General features: G+C 46.8%; 4 protein-coding genes across 17 annotated transcripts in view; 2 read left to right on the forward strand and 2 right to left on the reverse strand.

Annotated features, from left to right (window-relative positions):
• Nucleotides 1-4,641, reverse strand: part of SARNP (SAP domain containing ribonucleoprotein) — a 55,468-nt gene extending 50,827 nt beyond the window's left edge. For all 3 annotated transcript variants that reach the window (XM_053661773.1, XM_053661772.1, XM_053661771.1), the window contains exon 1: nt 4,556-4,641. In XM_053661773.1, the coding sequence (XP_053517748.1) occupies nt 4,556-4,591 (36 nt within the window). In that variant the 5' untranslated portion in view covers nt 4,592-4,641. The remainder of the gene's footprint in view (nt 1-4,555) is intronic.
• A 278-nt stretch (nt 4,642-4,919) lies between these two features.
• On the forward strand, nt 4,920-7,058 carry ORMDL2 (ORMDL sphingolipid biosynthesis regulator 2). 2 transcript variants are annotated; one of them, XM_037144147.2, is made up of 5 exons: nt 4,920-5,004; nt 5,551-5,636; nt 5,878-6,052; nt 6,218-6,369; nt 6,854-7,058. In XM_037144147.2, exons 2-5 carry the CDS (start codon nt 5,578-5,580, stop codon nt 6,987-6,989), a joined length of 522 nt encoding a protein of 173 aa, XP_037000042.1. In that variant the 5' UTR covers nt 4,920-5,004; nt 5,551-5,577; the 3' UTR covers nt 6,990-7,058. The 2 variants fall into 2 exon arrangements, with proteins under 2 accessions (XP_037000042.1, XP_037000044.1); XM_037144149.2 differs by lacking the exon at nt 5,551-5,636.
• A 489-nt stretch (nt 7,059-7,547) lies between these two features.
• DNAJC14 (DnaJ heat shock protein family (Hsp40) member C14) lies at nt 7,548-14,185 on the reverse strand. Of its 4 annotated transcripts, none has more exons than XM_037144140.2 (7): nt 14,103-14,185; nt 12,054-13,516; nt 9,948-10,054; nt 9,619-9,738; nt 9,119-9,279; nt 8,935-9,037; nt 7,548-8,519 (listed from the first exon to the last, which is right to left on the reverse strand). In XM_037144140.2, the coding sequence occupies exons 2-7, from the start codon at nt 13,458-13,460 to the stop codon at nt 8,309-8,311; spliced, it is 2,109 nt and encodes a 702-aa protein (XP_037000035.2). In that variant the 5' UTR covers nt 13,461-13,516; nt 14,103-14,185; the 3' UTR covers nt 7,548-8,308. The 4 variants fall into 4 exon arrangements, with proteins under 4 accessions (XP_037000035.2, XP_037000034.2, XP_037000031.2 ...); XM_037144139.2 differs by having other exon boundaries at nt 13,966-14,155; XM_037144136.2 differs by having other exon boundaries at nt 13,673-14,155.
• An 885-nt stretch (nt 14,186-15,070) lies between these two features.
• Nucleotides 15,071-19,770, forward strand: LOC119048537 (transmembrane protein 198-like). Of its 8 annotated transcripts, none has more exons than XM_037144144.2 (5): nt 15,071-15,139; nt 16,550-16,810; nt 17,389-17,970; nt 18,411-18,571; nt 18,691-19,770. In XM_037144144.2, the coding sequence occupies exons 2-5, from the start codon at nt 16,636-16,638 to the stop codon at nt 18,826-18,828; spliced, it is 1,056 nt and encodes a 351-aa protein (XP_037000039.2). In that variant the 5' UTR covers nt 15,071-15,139; nt 16,550-16,635; the 3' UTR covers nt 18,829-19,770. The 8 variants fall into 8 exon arrangements, 7 of the variants coding, with proteins under 7 accessions (XP_037000039.2, XP_037000041.2, XP_037000038.2 ...); XM_037144143.2 differs by having other exon boundaries at nt 15,077-15,156; XM_053661622.1 differs by having other exon boundaries at nt 15,077-15,156; nt 18,414-18,571.
• Nucleotides 19,771-19,831: the final 61 nt, after the last annotated feature.

Genomic DNA, 19,831 nt, shown 5'->3' on the forward strand with positions numbered 1-19,831 from the left:
CCAGCTCAGGTCTCTCTGATTTAAGCCCAACCTTAACTACCAAGATGCTAACAACTGCTCTCACATGCATACTCTATCTAACTCTCTATTTTCCTCTTAACCTCTTCTCAGTCTCCTTGCTAGCTCACTAGCTCTTCTTCTACTCAACCCTGTAAATTCAAAATTTACTAAGATTCCTTCTTTGGCCTTCTCACTTCACTTGTATAAAAGGCTTTTCACTTCCCAGAATCAAATCACTGGCAAATCAGCTCTAACCTCAAAATGTATTTAGAATCTAATCCCTTCTGGTCTTTTTAAATCCAGATTCTTATAAAAATTCTGCAGCCCTTGCACCTTATTATAGTATATTCTTAACAGAGAAGTCAAAGTGATCTTTTGAAAACTTAAGTCAGAACATGTCATCCCTCTATTCAAAACAGAGTCCTAACAATCACCTATAAGGCTCTCTTATAACACTTTGCATGCAGTTCCCTGCTTGACCCCCTTCAAGTCTCTGCTTAAACATCACCTTCTCAATGAGGCCTTCCCTAGTCACCGTATTTTATATTGTAATACCCTTCTTCCCACTGTATTCCCTATCCTGTTTTCCTGTACAGACCTTATCACTATTTGACATACCATAAATTTTACTTTATCGTGCCTTCCCCCAGTAAAACATAAGCTCCACAACAGTAAGAATTTTGTCTGCTTTGTTCATTGCTATATCTCCAGAACCTATGTTAGTGGGCACATGGTAGGCACTATATAAATATTATTTTCAGTTAAGTCCCAAACCTTTATTATCCACTCTCAACTCTTGAGCAGGAGACCCACATTTCCAACTGACTACCAGATATCTCCAAGTGTATGTCTCAAAGACACTTAAGTCCAAAACTGAAGTTCTCCACTGCACAAAACTGGCTTCTTCTCTTCCTCCCAACCTAGACTAAAAGTATCACTACTCAAACTTGGTGTCATCTTTCATTACACCCACATCTAACTGACCTGTAAATACTTAAAATTCTATATCCCAAATTTCTTTTAAAGTCATCCCATTCAAAGTAGCTACTACCTTACTTCAAGTCTTACTAAGTTTATTTACTTGGTAACTAGTTATTGAGTACCTGCTGCATGTCAAGGATTATTTTAGATACAGAGAAACAATCATAAGCAAAAACAGAATTCTTGCCCACAGGAAGCTTACAACCTAGTAGGGAAACAAGGCAATCAATGATCATGTACATAATACTTAACTGATATATTTTTTTAAAGTAGAGTCCTATGAAGGCATTTAAAAAGTGGTCTGACCATGTGAATAAGGAGAACCTATCCTACCTAAGGGTTCCTTGGGTAGATGATTGACATCTGAATGACAACTAGTAGTTAATTAGATGAAGACGTAGGGAATGTGGGTGGCAGGAGCACTGCAGCCAAAAGCATGTTGTAAGCCTACAGGGTTGTCCAACCTGCGACCCTCAGGCCACACATGTCCCAGGATGGCTATGAATGTGGCTTACCACAAAACTGTAAATTTACTTAAAACATTATGAGATTTTTTGTGATTATATGTCACAATTTACTTAATATGTAGCCGCCCAAGGCAACTTTTCCTCTTCCAGTGTGGCCCAGAGCTGCCAAAAGGTTGGACACCCCTGTAAGGGTTCTGACTTCTGAGGCAAGCAGTGAACAACAATTAAGAACATGAATTTTAGAGACAGACTGCCTGGATATGATCTACCACTGTTAGTTGTGGGATCTAGGGCAAGTTACTCAGTTAATCTCTCTGGGCTTCTGTTTTTTCCTCCTGTTAAAATGGGGATAAGGGCATTTACTTTCCAGGGTTATTTTGAGAATTAAATGAATTAATGTATGTAAATAGCTTTGATGAGTGCTTGCCACATAGTAAATGCTATGTGTCAGCAATTAATGAACACATTCACACTGAGGAATGAGATAAAATAAAGCCTATATGGTTGGAGTGTGAGAAACTAGGCTGGAGAGATTGGCAGGTATAAAATTAGAAGATTTTAAGCAGGAAGTGAATAGTATAGTAAATAAAAATATAACTGGTGAAATCTCTCCCTCTCCATACCCCATCCTCCATATTGCCAAAGAACACACATAGATCATCATATCAGCTCCTCCTTTCAAATTTCCAAAGGCTCCCCCCTCTATGTGTACATGACAAAAACCAAATGCCAAACACAACTTAAAAGGCCCTTTTCAATTTCACTCTACCTTTAGTCACACAATTCACCTAGTTCCTTTTACTAAAGGTCTTCAATCTCCGACATATATGCACTTTATACTTCAAAATTACATGTGTTTTTCGACACTCTCAGACTAGTATACACTTCTCATTTTCTCCTCTACAATAGTCCCTTTTCCCACCATTGATCGGAAATCTGATACTAATACAGTTCAAAGCATTTTCACCCAATTCAGTGTCTATAACTGCATTAGAATGATGGCATTTCTACAAAATCTTGAAAACTCTGCAGTTGATGTGGACTTCTCAAATCAGATATTCTTCCTTCCTACTTCAAAGCTTATTCCTTGTCTCTGAGATCCCATTTTAAAAGCCAAAAATTTCTTTATAAAAATGGAAAGGCTTTAAAGAAAAAAGATAAAAACTTTAAATCAACCCAAGTCAAGAGTATTCCATCAAGATCAATAGTGGAAACAAACATTAGCTGTCCTAGAAGTCAGAATTAAAGGCATGGATTCTTAACCAGAGGTCCAAGGACTCCTCAGGGCTACAAGGTAATTTTATGAAGCCTCTCAAATCGCATGCAAAGTATGTGTACATGCCTTTTTCTGGGGAGAGGGTCCATACCTTTCATCAGAGTTTCAAAGATATCTGTGACCTCCAAAATGTTAAGAAGTGCTCTAGAGAAAAAGCAAAGACAAGCAAAATGTGATTAAAAGAATGAATCCTTTTTAGGCTGTCAGGAGTGCCTCATGTTCTCTTAGACTATGACCCTAGAAATCAGGTCAGAGGACATCATCCAATCAAAATAAAAAAAAAAAAAAACAGATCTTTTATGGAAGGAGAAACTCCATAAACCAAAACAAAATCCATAAAGGAAAGTCACAAGGCTGGTGCCTTACTATAAGAGTTTCAAAAATGGGACTGATAGGAAGACAGTATTTCATTTTCTATTTATATTTCCTTTTTATCGCATTCATTCAAAAATCCCTTTTCTGTGTATGTTCTTTGACATAGGGAAGCACATAATTTGCATAAGCATATATGCAATGGAAGTGGTTGACCAGTTTCTTTACTTTTGGTAATAGGAGACCACTGATATAATCCACCCATTTCAGTACCACTAAATTAACAAAAGACCAGAATGACACAAAAACGCCCTAGTACAGATTAGAATCCAAGAGTAAGAAATCCATCAGCTTTCAAAAAAAATCTAATTGATGCCAACTAAAAAGTAACCAAAAGAATCTCGCCCTACCATTACTCTCCTTACTTTTTTTTGCTTTTAAGATCAGCAAACTTTAAAGGAGCAGTTTGCAACCCCAGCAAAATCAGCCTGGTTTGTCCAAGGTTTCCAGGACGATGTGATCAAAACATTTAATGGGAAAAATACTTACGAAACCACAAATGGACACGATATTCTCATAATTCACCCTAAAAGAAACTACTTTTTTCTCCCAGGAAAAAAATAATCTAAATGTGAGAAAGCTATGAAGGTTCCCTAGACACAACTTAAAACAGGTGATTGAGTGTCACCCAGTGGTGATACCAAGAGATGCAGGATACATACGTGACATGAAATGGGGACAGAGATAACTCTAACCTTGGAAATGTTTTTAAAATATCGCAGCTACATCTGAGTTGTCTGTATTGCCGGTAGGGAGTCGGAGGCGTGGGGCGGTGGGGGAGGAGCCTGGCGGGCAGAGAACCGCGTGAGAAAATTTGAAAAACTTTTAAATCCGAGCTATCTGTGCCTTCACTAATTCTAAAAAGCTCCTTAAACCCCAAGTGTCTATGGGGAGACCCATATTCTGAGCCCCCCCCTCAAGTTTCAGTCACCCCCCCGGGGGCGTAACCCCATCTTTTAAAAAAAAAAAGGGGGGGAGTGGAAATATTTTCTGGATCATGTTTGAGACCTAGATAGACAGAAATACACAAAGACACCAACCTCTGCTAAAGGGAATCTCAGCTTGGGATAACAGATAGGAAAGCATCAACCCAGGGAAGGAAAAGGGGTGCTGGGTCCCGCATGGGGCAGAGGGGAGGGAACCACTGACGTAATGCATCTCTGTCGAAAAACAAGGAGAGAACAGGTTGAAGGCACTTACACAACCCGGTGGAAGTGACGGACCATACAATGATGAAGAAAAGGGCAGAAATAACAAGTACAGATACAATAAAACCGTGAGGAGCATGAGAAATTAGGACAGGCGTAGTGAGGAAGAAGGGAGGCACAAAAGAACTACAGAGAAAGCCAGCAAAAAGTGGAAAAGCCTACAAGGAGAACACGTAGGAAAAGCACAAGCCACCCCGCAGAATTCAGTCCCCTGAAAAGTTCAAGCCAGCCCTTTCTCCTGCTCACGGTACCTTCAGTTTATGGAGCTCTACCGTCTCCGCCGCCATCTTGTTACCCCTCTACTCCACAAGGTCCCCTCCCGCTGCCTCCGCTTCCAGGAGCTCCCGCCTAGGAGCGGACAACCAGGGCCAACCAATCACTGCTACTCTTACTAGCACCTCATACCATTCACTCTTCCCATTAGTCAATAGCTGGCGTCCCTCTCACGCCTTCAGGCAGCTTTCCCCACCTCTCTCAAAAGGTGGGGCAGGGAGGGGGCGGGTTCTGCACCTTCAGAACGACGGAGAGGGCAACCAATTGTGCATCTCCACTGCAGACCGCCAGCCAATGGGTGGCGCCAGCGCTAATTCTGTTCCACCAATAGGGAGACTGCAGACGGGTGAGGGTGACTGCTTCCTGGAGACTACAGGTGTTGGAGCAAGCGCTGCGACCGTAGCCGACGGGCTTCTAAAGCTTGCAGGTAGGGGCTTCCGAGAGAAAAAAATGGTGGGAGGCGAAAGGGGAGGCGGGCGGTGAGCGGAGGCGAGTTAAATACTAAGAGAAAAGCGCTGAGGAGAGCCGACTTACGAGGAGCTTGGGGCAGACTCGGGATTAGGGTTTAGGAAATTTTCGGTAGAGAAGGGCAGGCAAGAACTGCTTCCTAACTAGGCATGATCAACTTTGACTAGTACGATTTTAAGGAGCCAAGTTTAGACGAAATGAGCTGCCCCTAGATTCGGGCTAAGACACCATCTGGGGGCGCTCAACTAAAGTTCCTTCGAAGCTCAACCCCAAAACTCTGGGTAAATTCTTTTAATGCCTCATGCTTGAGAGAAGGGATTGGGATGTTGACCGCTGACATGCTAAGGGGATGAGAAGCAGAACGGGCAAGCCCCAGATTAAACGTGGGGATTGGAAGTAACGTTACCCCCTCACCCCTTCTTAATGAATGAATTCTTGTTTCCCATGACCCTCTTCTGGAATGCTGGGTGTATGTAACTTCCTCATGCTTCATTAACTTCTTCAGGAAAAAAGTGAGATACTTCTGTTTCCCATGTTCCTTGAAGCGGGTGCCCGACGCCTAGACTCACTCCTGCAAGTTACAGCTGAAGTGTAAGAATCAGACTATCAGATTACCAGGTCCCTAAGACGTGGAGTGGACTCTTCTGACCTTCCCTCCCCCCCCCCCCCCGCAGTCTTCAGTTTTTCCTTTGTGCACGATGGGGATGTGCTTTCATTCCCAATAGAGTTTAGGAGATTTGAGCTATTCAGGAGGTAGTGTTGGGAGAAAAAAGTCAAAGAGGTGTTGAGAGGAAATTGAGGTAGACTCCTGCCTGATCCCCCACTGTGGTAGGATGAATGTGGGGGTGGCACACAGTGAAGTAAACCCCAACACTCGAGTGATGAATAGCAGGGGCATCTGGCTGGCCTACATCATCTTGGTAGGACTGCTGCATGTGGTTCTACTCAGCATCCCCTTCTTCAGCATTCCTGTCGTCTGGACCCTGACTAATGTCATCCATAATTTGGTGAGCATTAAACCACACCCTATACCCACCCCAGGCCTTTCCCAGACCAAAAACAAAATCAAATCCCCAGACATTTGGGGATACTCATCTTCCTTTGAGAATCTTAATTCTTGGGCTAAAGAACTACATTCTGCCCCTTCAAACTGCTCTTTTCTCTCTTCCCAGGCTATGTATGTTTTCCTACATATGGTGAAAGGGACACCCTTTGAGACCCCTGACCAAGGAAAGGCTCGGCTACTGACACACTGGGAACAGATGGACTATGGGCTCCAATTTACCTCTTCCCGAAAATTCCTCAACATCTCTCCTATTGTACTGTGAGTCCCAGGGGAGATATGGTGAATACTCCAAGAGCCAGGTACAAAGGCCTACAGGGAAGCTTTAAAAATGTAGAAGGCAATAATCAAGCATTCCTTGCTGCCTCCTTGGTAGTAGAAGAATGGAAAAAGGACTGAGAAAACCAAGTAAAACCAAATGATTTTTACATTTCCAAAAGATGTGAGTAAATCAAGGCAGAACTGATGTAAATCTGTGAAAACTTTTTAGAGAGTAGAAGCAAAGAGGGCTGAACAGTCATAGAAGCTGAAACTGCTTCAGCTGTCATTTGCCAATATGTCTTTAACAATTAAACACATTAACTATAACAAATCTCCAGTTAGAGGTGCTGATTATCTCCCGACCCCTAAGATACTTTCAGATATCCTAGGACTGGTCATTTAACATATAAGAGAAAGTCACTGGGAAGGCATGAATATGGATAGGGAAAGCCAATTTCACTCAACCTGTTTCTTTTCTCCCCAGCTACCTCCTAGCCAGCTTCTATACCAAGTATGATGCTGCTCACTTCCTCATCAATACAGCCTCACTGCTCAGTGTACTGCTGCCTAAGTTGCCCCAATTCCATGGGGTTCGTCTCTTTGGCATCAATAAATACTGAAAGATGGGGCCGGGGACGACGTTGGAACAAAAGGCTGTAACATTTTTCTCTTCTCCATACTGTCTTCTGTATCTTGAAAGTTTGAGAACTATACAACCATTCCCAAACTCCCAGGAAGAAAGCAGAATGGAAAATGGGGCTCCCTGGGCCTAGCCCTGCTACGAGTAGGTTTGAGTCAGAAAAGGCAGGTGAGGTAAGGGACTAAAACAACTCTCCTCTAGAGGAGGCCATGTTTGGGCAGTTTATTTGGTGATTAAGTATTCCTGTATCTTCCTTTATACTTACTTTATAAGTATTTTTCTTAAAAGAAAGGGTTTTTTTTTTTTCTTTCTTAGATATGGCTACTATGTGGTCAGCATGGAGAGTAGGGAGATGTCCTTACAAGGCAGGGGAAAGAAGATAGAACAGTGACTTACTGCATAAATCTCCTGTTTTTTATCCCCTCTTCCTCAGTTTAGTAGGAGGTACCCTTCACTCTCAGCTAACACTTAAAGAAAGGATTCTCAAATGAGAAAAAGGATACCAGTTATTATAAGAGCAAAGAAGAGAAGGGAGAAATGTGTTGCCAGTTATATATTTATAGAAAGATAATTCCCTGGCTTTAAATAGATTATGTACATACAAATATGAACAAACTTAAAAAAATACAAACCCTTGGATCATAAAGAGGCTGCCAGGAGCCCCTTTACCCTTCCCCCTCACCCAAGGGCAGAGGGCATAAATTTGATTTTTAAAAATTATTAGTTTTGGCCATCCCTGCAGCAACAAGCATAAATTTGGGCAGTTACCCACAAGGTGAAAGAAAAAAATCCAGAGTTCCCACTCACTGAACTCTATGTATCTCCTATAATTAGGGCTACATATTTTCTTGTACTGTCTCTTAACTAGTATATTGGGCTAAGGGGGGGGGGGTCCTCCTGAAATGGGTCAAGAAATAAAATAGACTTGTAATTTTAAAAAAAGGAGGAAAGTGTCATTTGCTGTAGAAGCAAAAGACAAGACAAAGGCATACAGACACCAGGGAAATAGCCAGTTCCCACCCTACTATGGGAGGTAACATCCAGTCCAGGTCCATGCCCTAGGTTCTTTGCTCTAGCCACCCCCTATTTCTTTGGTATTGTCAGAAGACAAGATTCAATTCCTGGGTGCTGGTGGAGGAGGAAGAGTGATTCTGGGGCTTCCAACAAGTACTGAGTGAACAATTTGAGCTTAAAATGTTCCCTTTTTTAAATAATTAAAAATAAGTCAAACTCCATCCTGTGCTGTACACAGCCCTTTTGATTCCCTGACATTGATTTAAGGAAAGAAGAAAACAAGTGTCAGCGTTGGAAGGGCCTCCTCACTTTCTTCCGCCTCTTCGGTTTGGCTTCTCCCTTGGGTACTGTGCTGTTTGGCTTGGAAGCTGCAGTGGCCCCAGAACCAGAATGAGGAGCTGCAAAAAAGTTCCCATTGAACATATGTCTTGGGGGTACTTGAAAGATTCGACTCAAAAAGTCCTGAAGGTCAGCAGGAGGGGCATCTGGGGTGGCTCTGAGAGGAAGACAGAATAATGAGATGAGAGATTTAAGAGTTAAATGGTCACCTATTAATACCTAATTTAAAGATATATCGAGCCCTGGCTGGTGTGGCTCAGTGGACTGAATGCCAGCCTGCAAACCAAAGGGTCACCCATTCAATTCCCAGTAAGAGATCATGCCTGGGTTATAGGCCAGGTCCACAGTAGGGACCATGTGTGCTCAAGAGGCAACCACACATTGATGTTTCTCTTTCTCCCTTCCCCTCTCAAAATAAATAAATCTTAAAAAAAGAAAGGAAGAAATATACATTGAGTCAGTTATTGGACTTCTTAAAGGGTGAGACATCCAGGTATCCTAAACACCATGTCATTTGAAACCATATTCAGAACTAGAATAGTGGGTAAATTATTGAAAGAAATACAGCCTACCTCTGTCGCCCACTGGTGCCTGGGATCCGAGAACCAAATGAGATGTGATAGGGGACTCTGTGAGTATCTGGGGAGATTACCACACGCTGGCATCCAGCCCACTCTACAAACAAGAGAAATAATTACCAATACATCACAGTTGTAAGTATATATGAGCATGTATTTCTAGAGAACAAAAGTGTACCTGTTATGTCATACACCTTCCCATCCATCAGTGCAAAGTAGGTGATCTTGAGGCCCAACATGCTTGATTCTGCCCAAAAGTCTCCTTCTTCAGCAGGATGCAGCCTATTACACTCAGCACAATATCTGGCATTCTTAGGTTCCCGGTCCATTTCAAACCTTCTGCAATCCAACAGGAGGATAATTCCTCAATAATTTGTCAGGCCTGTGATGTTGCTATAGTCTCATTAACTGACAAATGTGGCTGAACGATCTAAAATTATCTCACGCAGTTGTTACATAGGCCTATGCACATCCTGCTGTCAGTCTTCTATCTTAAAGCTAAGAAGTATCTTTTATTTCTTATTAATTCAAATCTCCAATCTTTTGACAGTATGGCAGAAGTGGAAACCTAAGGGTTTTTTTACTCACCATCTGTATCCCACAAACTACCAATACTACGCACAAAGGTCTTTGGCTACCCAGACCCTAAGCTGTGGCTGTCCTATTTCTATTTCATACCTATGCTTTCCCTGGCATCGGCTGCACATCATAGTATTCATTGCCTCTTTGAGGTCATCCTGCAGCTTGGACAGAAACTCATTCACTGACCGGCTCAGCTCATTCTCTGCCATTCGTTTCCTAAGGGAAGAAAGGCTTTGTAAATCAGAGAGTATTGAGCAAGGGATAAAAGGAGACAGATCTATTGGCCTCTTAAGGCCTGGGCCTGTTAGAAAGACAAGCAACCTCAATTCTCTCCACTTCAGAGAGCCTCCACCCCCAAGTCTGGGGACCTCTGCTATTGAAGGTTATTCTTTATCCCACCTGACAATTTCCCATCTCCAACTTACATCTCATACTCCTTCCGCCTTTCAGGGTTACTGACAATGTCCCAAGCTGCCCGCAAAACCTTGAAGGCCTCCTCAGCCTGGGGATGATGATTTTTGTCAGGATGAACCTATCAAGACAAAGATTTCATCACAGACCTATTCCACCCACCTCCCCATCCTGGGTCAAAACTTCACATCAAATGGTTCTCTTCCACCACCCTTTTGGAGAGTCAATATAGCTTAATAATGAATTGGTCTGGCTCTAAAGACATCTCAGTTCAAGTCCCAGCTCTGTCACTATTAGCTACATGACCTAGAATACTTTTATCTATCATGGACTATTGGGAGTATTAAATGAGAATATATGTGGAATATATAGCACAGAATCTGTACTAAGGTAATCCACCATCCTAGTGCACCTGGGATTGTTCCAGCTTTAGCACTGAAATTCGTGTCTCAGGAAACCCCTCAATTTCAGGCAAACAGGGACTGCTGGTCACCTGACCTGGCACATAGATACTAAGCCCTCACATTTTACCTTTATTGTCAGTTACAAAGTAAGGGTTCCAAAGATATTACATCCTCAAACACTTTTCTAACTAGAAAATTCTCATATCTACCCAAAACTTCCTGCAATTTCCCTTTCTGTCCCAGAAATGAAATAGCCCATCATGATACAGGGTTTTTACCTACTTTTCTTTTCAACCTGTTCTCCAAGACAAATAATATCCTTTCTCTCTATACTTCCTTGTTGTTCCCATCCATACTCAAAAAATAGAGATACAAAGTTAGCCTCTTAACTGATGTCAAATAAGCAGAATGCTGTTAAATCTCCCGTATTCCCAAGCATATAGAGCATCCCTTTGGTCATGGTCACTCTGGGGCTTTAATAAGAGTGGTGAAAAATAAGTAAATAGATAGATAGATAGATAGATAGATAGATAGATAGATAGATAGATAGATAAAATAAGAGTGGTGACAGGTTCTATTAAAGAAGCCTACAGATATTCTGATCCAGAACAAGGGAGAACTATGGGGTGTGGGGCGGATATGTGGAGATCAGGAAACTTAACATCATCTTTACTCCAACAAATTAAGTTGAAAATGAGATCTATTTGGAAGAATGATTATTCCCCAAGAGAGGATATCTGCTAAAAGACACAAAGGTGAGAAAAGAGCTCCACTCTAGTAACAATATGAGTGCAAGCAGTTGTCCCCACTCTTAAGAATATCCCAGGCTACCAACTAAGGGGTATGTATTTCCCACAAAGTAGTCCTCTGGTAAGCTGAATGGTCAACGGAAACCATGGTTGCCCTGGTGTCAGCTGTTGAGGTAATCTGCACACTATGGTATTTTACCAGTCCAGTTCCATATATTCAGTCAAACAGACCTCCTGTGCAGTTTACACACATTACTTAATAAAGTTTTACTTCCACAGAAATAGCAATAACAATCATCTAAAAATAGCAACCTAATATCAACTTCTAATAATTTGATTATATGCTTTTACTAAATCATTTCTCTCAACAATGTGGTGCATCACAATTCTCACCTATAACTCCCTTTTCTCAACGAAAGCAACCAGATTTTTATGTATGACATATGTATGCACATATCTCTCTGCTTTCTGTTCCCTTTTCCTTCCCTTTGCCATTCTGGGTTACTGGTCTTAAAACAGTTTGTTTTCTTTCACCTAGTCCTGGAATAATCACATGTGCTCCCTGAACTCCCACACCAGGTGCACACTTGCCTTTCTAGGACGGATTATTGGATTTTCCTGTGTTCAAAAGAAACCCTCCTTTGTTCAGGGAGAGGAATTGCTAAACTTCCTGATTGGATCTCTTCGCCCTAGTCAAAGGAACTTCATCTTGATATTTCAGGGTGAGTGAGTCCAATGCTGCCCAATATATCAGGTTCACTTCTTTTCATTTAAGAAAAAGAATCTCATGACAAAAAAACTTGAAGGGAAAGTCAGATCCCATAGAAGAGATGGAAAAAATATGACTCTTTTCTAAGAAAGTTACTCTGCAGCTTAAAATTGACCTTCTCCACCTTCCCTTTACTCTCCATAAAATTACAAAATAAAATATAGGAACAAAAGAGGGACAAAGGGGAAGGATACTCACCATCACTGCCAACTGCCTGTAGGCTTTCTTCAGTTCAACATCTGATGCTGTGGCTTCAACCCCCAACACATGGAAAGGGTTTAGCTCATCTTCAGGACCCCCAGCCATGGTCAAGAGTCGAATCACTTCCTCTTCAGGCTGGCAGCAGCGACCAGCAGCTACAGGTGCATCCCCCTGCCTGTTAGTCCTCTGTTTGACCCAAGGCAACTCCAGCCAATTCCATTGAACCATTCTTACAAGCTGCTGCCATGGCCTGCTATCTCTCAGCAGAATCAGGCAATGCTGCAAGGTGGGAGATTCCAGCCAAGAGAAGAGCCAGGTGGCTTTACTCCTCCAGCCTAACCGGTCACCTAGTCCCACAAGAAATCGCCAACCCAACTGCAGACAGCCTAAGAAGAGGGCCAGAGCCAGAAGCAGCAAAGCACCCAGTAGCCTAAGAAAATGGGTGAACAGCCCTGCCCCATAGCAAAATCCCTGGCTCAGAACTTGGAACATCACCTGGGCCCAACCACCCAGCTGTCCTGCCCAGACTCCCACCCACACTCGAAAAATGTCCAAATCACTGCCTTTCAGTTGCCTGCATGCATAGATGAGATGACCACAAGTTTCCACACACTCTCCCACCAATACCAGCAGGTCAATCACCAACCAAAAGCCTGCCTGTCCAAGCTGACACAGTTCTTCTGCTCCCCATAATCCCAGGCCCTTGCGCTTATCTGCCTGACTTCGTTTCCGGCTCAGCCGCTGTCGACCAGGAGTCCTGGGATCTCTGCGTCCACCCTCCCGAGTATCCTCCTTGGCTGGAACACGGTGCCGCTGCCTCCTGGGTGGAGGTTTCTTTCCACTGGACACACGTGAAAAATCATTGGGGAACTTGGGTTCCTTATCATCATATTCCTCTTCAAATTCCTCATCTTCCCCCAAAGCTGGAGAGGTACAACGGTGGCAAAAGTTGCTAGAAGAGCTATCTCCTCCCCTATAGTAAGGCCCTTTAGGGATTCCAGGGGTTCCCTGGCAGCTGCAAGCAGATGGAATGGAAAGAAACGGGCTCCCATCCTCCTGGTGCCCAGCCTCATTCTCTCTTGAGAGTTCCTGGTCCGCTCCTGATTTTTCTTCTGAAGATGCCTCACTCAGATCAGGGTCCTCTCCATCTCTAGGGGGTCCTGGACCCCTTGGGCAACCATGGCTTGGATCTGACCAGTGAGCTGGGTTTGGGGGCTGTGTGTACTTAAGACTAGAGTGCTCTGTGAGGCAGTGGGTACCATTAGGAGCAGGCCCCGCTGAGTCCCTCAGTCCTGAGAATGAAAGTATTTCAGGGTCCACAGAGGGTCCTAAAGTCCCAAGAGAGGTTCCACCACTGTGGTGGGCTGCACATAACCCTTTTTGTCCGGGGTGCTTCTGGGCCATGACCCCGGGAGTTCCTGAAGATTTTAAGTCACAGCCATCATGGTAAGTTCTGATGCCTGTAACAAAGGTATCAAGGTGGAGATAATCAAAGGATAGAACCAAGAAAGGGGTTAAATAATCTTAAATTGGGGACTTATTTAATGCATCCACCTCCCCTGTTTTCCCAAGTTCCGTTGGGGTATTCATTGCCCCTAGCAAGAAGCCAATACTACCTTAACCACAACACCGCTCTCTGCAGCCTCCTCTAAATCCACTTAAGTTTTTCTTCTCCCGGAAAGATATAGTCCTGAATCCGAGAAAGAGGGAGGTACGGCAAAGGGTGTGGTCCTGGGGGTCACTCTTGGGAAAAAGGGAAAGACGGTCGGAAAGGAGAGCCATAGGCTGTCTGAGAAGGGTGTGGACCGTGCAACCCTTAAAGAAAAGCTGGGGGCGGAACTTGGGGTTACCCCTGAGATAGACAACCAGGGAACCCTCAGGCTGGGAAAAGGGGGCGAAGGTAAGGTACCGAACAGCGGCAGTAACTCCTCCCCTAGAGCAGCTGGGCCCTGCGCTAGGAGGAGTTACGGGAGCAGCTATCCCAGCTCCGCCTCCCGCTCAGCTCTTCTTCCGCCTTCCGTCCCGGCCACGGCCTCCGACTTATACCTATTTCCACTTCCGGGGTTACCAGGGAAGCGACAGTGAGGAAAACAAAAAAGCGGTTGGCAGAGACGTGAACCAGTCTAGCAAGTGTGGGTCAACTCAGAGGAGGCGGTCCCCGGGAAGTACTGGCGCAGCCCCTTAAAGGGCCCTCTGCTGCGGCCCTCCGCGTGCTGTAGTGGAGTCCCCGCAAGTTGCACCTCTGGAAGCAAAGCACACAGGTGCTGCGGCGGTGCCTGCGGTCTGGGAGCGGGTTCGTGGATTCCTCTGGTTGGATTCTTAGGCTTTACCGAGACTGAGAGACAGAGGACAGCCACCGAGCCACAGGCTGTTTCTCTTGCAGACACAACTAGGGAGCGTTGAGGAGCCACCGCCCTGATCTCTTCACTGCTGGCAGTACGAGGATAGAGGCCCTTTTGTATCTTGTCTTCTCCTTGGATCGAGGAAAGGACACCCCGGGCGAACCCTCGCCCTGGTCCCCCTAGCGCTGTCCCTTCTTTCCCAGCAACCCTCGGCCTCCCAAGATCCTGCCCCAGCTGGCGAACTGCCTCGTACAACTGCTGCTCCCACAGCCCGGAGCCGTCCTTCTGGACGCAGGTCTCAGGAACCGTCAGCGAGCGGGGCCCGGGGGCTGAGAGAGAGCGTAGCTCCGCTGGGCTCAGGACCAGAGCGGAGTGCCAAAAAACACTGCACTCATCTGCATGCTGCTTTACATCTTATTTGCATACCGAGCTGTTCGTTGAAGTCGACAAGCGCCCCCTCCCCCACGCAGACCCAGCTCGAGTCCCTTCTCTGTCGGTCTCCTTCTCTGCACACGCCTCTCTGGTTAGTCCCCCTTCCAGACTCTGTCTTACTCGGCAAGTTTGTCACCCATGCACCTCGTCGGCGCCCCAAGAGCAGCAAGACCCCCTTCCCCGAATCCCCAGTCCGGACCACCAGATTCTCCAGAAGACAATACTCCAATTCTCTGGGAAGTGGAAGAAACCAAGCCGGAGACGAGGGAGGCGCTGAGACCCCTGTTGGGGCTTTGAGAGCTTCCGATTGTTGAGTCATTGCCTAAGTATTCAGAGACCTTTATCTAAACCTGTTGTGCACCCAGAGCCTTTCCTTGGTGTGCTTGGGGGGTTCTCTGGTCGCAGCCTCAAGCAGTAGACAAACTGGGTCCCCCACACACAAGGGAAAGAGTTGGAGGGACCCGGCCCGTGATGTCACCCCCCCACCCCATCCCCTTCCTCTACCCTACCCTACCCCCAAAGCTGATTGCATTTAGCTCACGGGGCTTGGGCTACGACTTGCAAGAGTTTAGGGGGAAACTAACTGAGTGGTCCTGGGGGTGCCCACGCCTGACAGCCGCCCGGACACCTAGGATCTCCGGGCAGGGATGCAACTGGGGATCTAGGGAAGCACTTCTGCCCCCTTCCTCTTCTCAGCCCTGGCAGGGTGGTGAGTAGTTAACACCCCCTCCCCAACCTCTCCTTATTTAGGGTCCCTAGGCTTCCAACAGGATTAAGAGGAGCCCCAGGGATTCCCCAAGCCAACCCTCCAGCCTGTTAGGACCTTGCTGTCCAAAAGAAGATAGATGAAGGAATGTACCTGCATCCACCCTACCCCACCCCCAAAGTGCCCCCAATGCCAGCCCCTCCTTGATGTTCTCGAAGAAACTAAATTCAAACCCCACTGGCAGCCCTGACAACCCTGGGGAAAGGGAAATTTAGGACAAGCCCCAGTGTCCTGAGGGGAGGAATAAGAGGCCACCAGTAGGTGAGATATCTGTGAGCAAGGTGCCTGCTTAGTCCATGAGGGGTGGTTGGAGTTGAACTGTGGCTGGATGCCCCTTTCCCCAGCAACTCGGTCTCCTCAGGAAGCAAAGGCTTCAGAACCCTGACAAATGTGGACGACTGTCTCTACTTAATTCCTTGTCCCAAACTCTTTTGGTACCTGTTTTTTCCCCTCTTCCCTGGGGTTGGAGCAGCTGTCGGGAGACCCCACCATGATTCATTCTCTCCTCTTTCTCCTCCTTCTCCCCCCTTTTATTAATCACACCCTTCCTAGTCCACTGGGGTAATATTGAGTCCCAGCTGCAGATGTGGGCAAGCTTTCCTTTCACCTGGAACAAGTTGCTGGGTCTTTAGCCCCCAGTCCCACTAGTGGCCTTGGACACCTCCCTCCACAGACCTTAGAACTTCCTGTTCCTCCCACCCGACCCTGGAAAGCTAGGGGACAGACATGGCTCATTACCTCATAAAATTTTTCATTTAAAAAAGAAAAAAAATTTTTCATTTGAGTTTTATTTAGCTTCCTTGTTGCAAAGGATAGTAAAAAGACAGGGGGCTCCTCTCAACCCCAGCAGGGCCATGTTCCCTCCTGAAATTGGCCTTTCTTTAAAAGAAATAGAGGTACAAAGTCCTCCAGATTCATGGGCACCTGAGTTCCTGCCCCCTACGCCCTTGCAGGTTTCCCAACCCCCTCAAGACATTCATGGATGGATGAGAGGAGCTGACACTGACCTCCCCCTCTGTGACCACCTTCTCTTCCTGCCATGGAGGAAGCTTTGCTGCCCCTGGCCATGACCTCTGACCCCAGGCCCTTTAATCAACAACTCCCAGAGCCTCCGGATCCAAGATGTGTCTTGGAACCCCAGGACAATCCTGAACTGGCACCCGCCCTGGTGTGTGCTCTTTGCTGCTGCTTTGGAATCATCTACTGCTGCTTCGGTGAGGGCAGAGCTAGGGTTCTGGGGGGCAGCTGCCCAAGGCTGTCACCCTCAAGGATGATGTTAACTTTCTCCTTTGCTGCTGGGCTAACACTGCTCCTCTGTCAGGGAATGCCTACTTTTGGTATGGCCCGTGTTGCTCTTGCTGGTTTTTCCTGTTTATCGCCCGACCCGTGCCCCTCCAGCTCTGACCCCTGGCACTCTCACTCGCCTTCTCCTTACCTTCTACCTGAAAACTCCATTCCCAAATTACCCTCCATGTTTAAGGCTATTTCACCCTCCCCCAATAACCTGAATTGGCCTATGCTGATTTCTTCTCATCTACCATCCCTGAAAAGATTAGACCTTCTTTCTGTACTTACTCCCCTCAATGCATCCATCCTACCTCCTGATTTTTCCCTCCCCTCCCCTCACAGTCTCTGCCCTCCCTGAGGTGATCCCTTTCTGCCTCTTGCCTTGAGGTCCCTGGGTACGCCGCTCCTGCTCCTGTTATCTGCTCCTTTGCTTATCATCAGAGCCATCCCTGTGGACGCCCCCCCACCCCTTCTGCTTCTCAGTGCCTCCTGCCTCCCTTCCCAGGCTACCGCTGCTTCAAGGCAGTGATGTTTCTCTCGGGCCTGCTATCAGGAGCTCTGGTGATCTTCCTGCTTTGCCACAAGGAGCGAGTGCTTGAGACACAGCTGAGCCTGGAGGTGAGCGCGGGCATTGCGCTGGGCATCGGACTCCTCTGCGGCCTGGTCACCATGTTGGTTCGCAGTGTTGGGCTCTTCCTGACTGGTCTCCTGCTGGGCCTAACCCTGGGCGCTGGGGCCCTGTTGGGCACCGAACCTATCTACCAACCACCTTCAGCCTGGGTGCCAGCTGGGGGGCTGGTGGGGCTGGCACTGCTGGGAGCTCTTCTCACACTTCGGTGGCCACGTCCACTCACAGTTCTGGGCACAGCCCTGCTGGGAGCTGCGGTGCTGGTGGCCTGTGCCGACTACTTCCTGGAAGGGCTAGCACTGGGCGTTCGGCTAGGCCAACGCTTGCAGGCACTTCCAGCCTTGCCTCCTCTCTGCTGGTATAGCTGGGTCTTGCTGGGGACCTGGCCAGCCCTGGGAGCCCTTGGGGCCCTGGCCCAATGGAAGCTCATGGATGAGGAACATGGAGGCCACGCCAATGGTAAGTCAGTGCCATGGTACAGCAGCAGCCAATCTGTGCCTTCTCATGTCCCCAGGTCCCAGACTTGAGGAGAGGAGAAGGGAAATACCCCTGAGAGGAGGGTGGAGGTATCTAAGGTGAATGGGGCAGGACATTGAAAGGAAGTTAGAGTTTCAGGAGCCAAAGTCTGAGTAGAAATGAGAAGAAAAACTGTCAAGGGGAGTAGGGAATAGAGATCTATTGGAGACTGTTGTGGAAGAAAAGGAAGGTCTCAGGCAAGTCCAGAAGGAGAGAGTAGGAAGACTCAAAAGGATTTCTTTTAGAAGAACTGGGGGAAAGGTCAGGTTTGATAGAGCTGGAATAAGGAGATCGAATGGATTTCTCTTATAGTGTGAGTGTGTTTGGGGGTGGGATTTGGGGTCTAAAGAGGCCTCCCTCAGTCCGTATTGCCTTCTCCCAAGCAGTGGTCTTGAGCCACCATCGAAGGCATCTCCAACTCCTTCGAATCCGTCAGCAAGAGACCAAGTGGCACCGGACCTCCCCTGGGGTGGGGCTCTGTGAGGGCAGCTACCGGCGCCAGCTCCCCTCCAATGCCCGGAGCCCTGCTGACAGTCTGGCTCCTGTGAGTGGGGGAAAGGGGGCACTCTAGGAGATGGGGCAGAGGGCACATGGAGATGGTGAGGTTGGGATGAGGACTGACCCAGACCCTTCCTTCTGTCTCTCTGCCCTGTGTCCCTCCAGAGTTACCTCCAGAGCCTTCGAGAGCGCCAACTGGGACCAGGAAGCCAGGCCACAGCCCCCCACACCATCTTGGACTTGGATTCTGACTGTGGTTCCACTGTACCCCTCACCACACATTCTGGTTCCACCCAGACCTGAGCCTAAACCTCCACTGACACCCCCCACCCTTAGCAAGGGCCTGGGAACACTAGGTGAGCAGGGCCTGAGCCCACGCACAAACTTCCCTGCCTTTTAGACTTGGGGGTGGGATCTGTATTCCAAGCTAGACCATCCCTGTAACGAAAGGTTTCAAAGACAGAGAGGAATCTTAAAGAGGGGAGAGGAATGGAAGTATGCGTAGCTACCTCTGTCCAATAATAGAGGTGCCCTGGTCCCTAAAGTAACTGACTCCCTAATTCCCTCCAAATAAAGGGGGAGCTTTACCCAGATAGCCTTTTATATACCCTCATCAGTGCGCCACACAAAGTAAAATAAGCAGTTTTCTTTTTGTAGGAGCTTTGGAAAATCAGGAAGCCTCCTAAAGCACATGGTAACTTTTTGAATGGGAGCAGAGTACAGAGGAGCTCCAGAATCCCCCAGTCCCCAGGCCCCTCATTAGGGGATAATTGGATTCCTGATTAGGCTTTCCTCCCAGGCCACATAGGCTCAAGTCCCCTTCTCCTACCTCAGTTGGAGGTATTATCCTCCACGTTGCTTCCCTTTCTCTCCTTGAGATGGGGAAGACCATGGGGCAGTGCCTGGTTCAGCCCCCATCTCCCCCAAAAGCTGGCTTCTTGCTCCAAGGAGGGAGCATTGCCCCACATGCCAGAATGTTGCTCTTTTGCCCAACGGAGCCTGGCCTTCGGGCTGCATGGGAGACAAGTGCCTTCTCTGCCTCTCATTGTAGGTGATGCTAATCTCTTCTGTAGCCAGAACTTGGTCCCAGCCACTAACGCACTCTAACTCTCCCACTGTGATTCTCCTGCCCAAAGTCAGCTCCCTGGTTCTGAAGAAGATATATACCTTCCCTGGGCAGTAAGGCTATGATGGAAGGGAGGAAGAACATGGGAGCGTGTAAATAAAGTGACATTGAACACTGAATCAGGGAGTCCGGCCTCTACTGTTGCTGCTCTCTTCTTTCTTTGCATCCCAAAACAAAGAG

Source organism: Artibeus jamaicensis, unplaced genomic scaffold (genome assembly GCF_021234435.1).
Source record: "Artibeus jamaicensis isolate MK-2021 breed Jamaican fruit bat unplaced genomic scaffold, CSHL_Jam_final contig_233, whole genome shotgun sequence".
In the NCBI taxonomy this organism is placed as follows: Eukaryota; Metazoa; Chordata; class Mammalia; order Chiroptera; family Phyllostomidae; genus Artibeus; species Artibeus jamaicensis.

What these genes read in the sequence shown, in the direction of transcription:
- LOC119048537 (XM_053661619.1), top strand. Translation starts at nt 15,302, where the DNA reads ATGTCACCCCCCCACCCCATCCCCTTCCTCTACCCTACCCTACCCCCA. An exon ending in ACATGGAGGCCACGCCAATG is followed by an intron (nt 17,971 to 18,410) that starts GTAAGTCAGTGC and finishes CCTTCTCCCAAG; the next exon opens with CAGTGGTCTTGAGCCACCAT. An exon ending in CTGCTGACAGTCTGGCTCCT is followed by an intron (nt 18,572 to 18,690) that starts GTGAGTGGGGGA and finishes GTGTCCCTCCAG; the next exon opens with AGTTACCTCCAGAGCCTTCG.
- ORMDL2 (XM_037144147.2), top strand. Translation starts at nt 5,578, where the DNA reads ATGTTCCTTGAAGCGGGTGCCCGACGCCTAGACTCACTCCTGCAAGTT. An exon ending in CTAATGTCATCCATAATTTG is followed by an intron (nt 6,053 to 6,217) that starts GTGAGCATTAAA and finishes CTCTCTTCCCAG; the next exon opens with GCTATGTATGTTTTCCTACA. An exon ending in AACATCTCTCCTATTGTACT is followed by an intron (nt 6,370 to 6,853) that starts GTGAGTCCCAGG and finishes TTTTCTCCCCAG; the next exon opens with CTACCTCCTAGCCAGCTTCT.
- DNAJC14 (XM_037144140.2), bottom strand. Translation starts at nt 13,460, where the DNA reads ATGGCCCAGAAGCACCCCGGACAAAAAGGGTTATGTGCAGCCCACCAC. An exon ending in ACAGGCAGTTGGCAGTGATG is followed by an intron (nt 10,055 to 12,053) that starts GTGAGTATCCTT and finishes TTGTCTTGATAG; the next exon opens with GTTCATCCTGACAAAAATCA. An exon ending in GGCACCAGTGGGCGACAGAG is followed by an intron (nt 8,520 to 8,934) that starts GTAGGCTGTATT and finishes TCTTCCTCTCAG; the next exon opens with AGCCACCCCAGATGCCCCTC.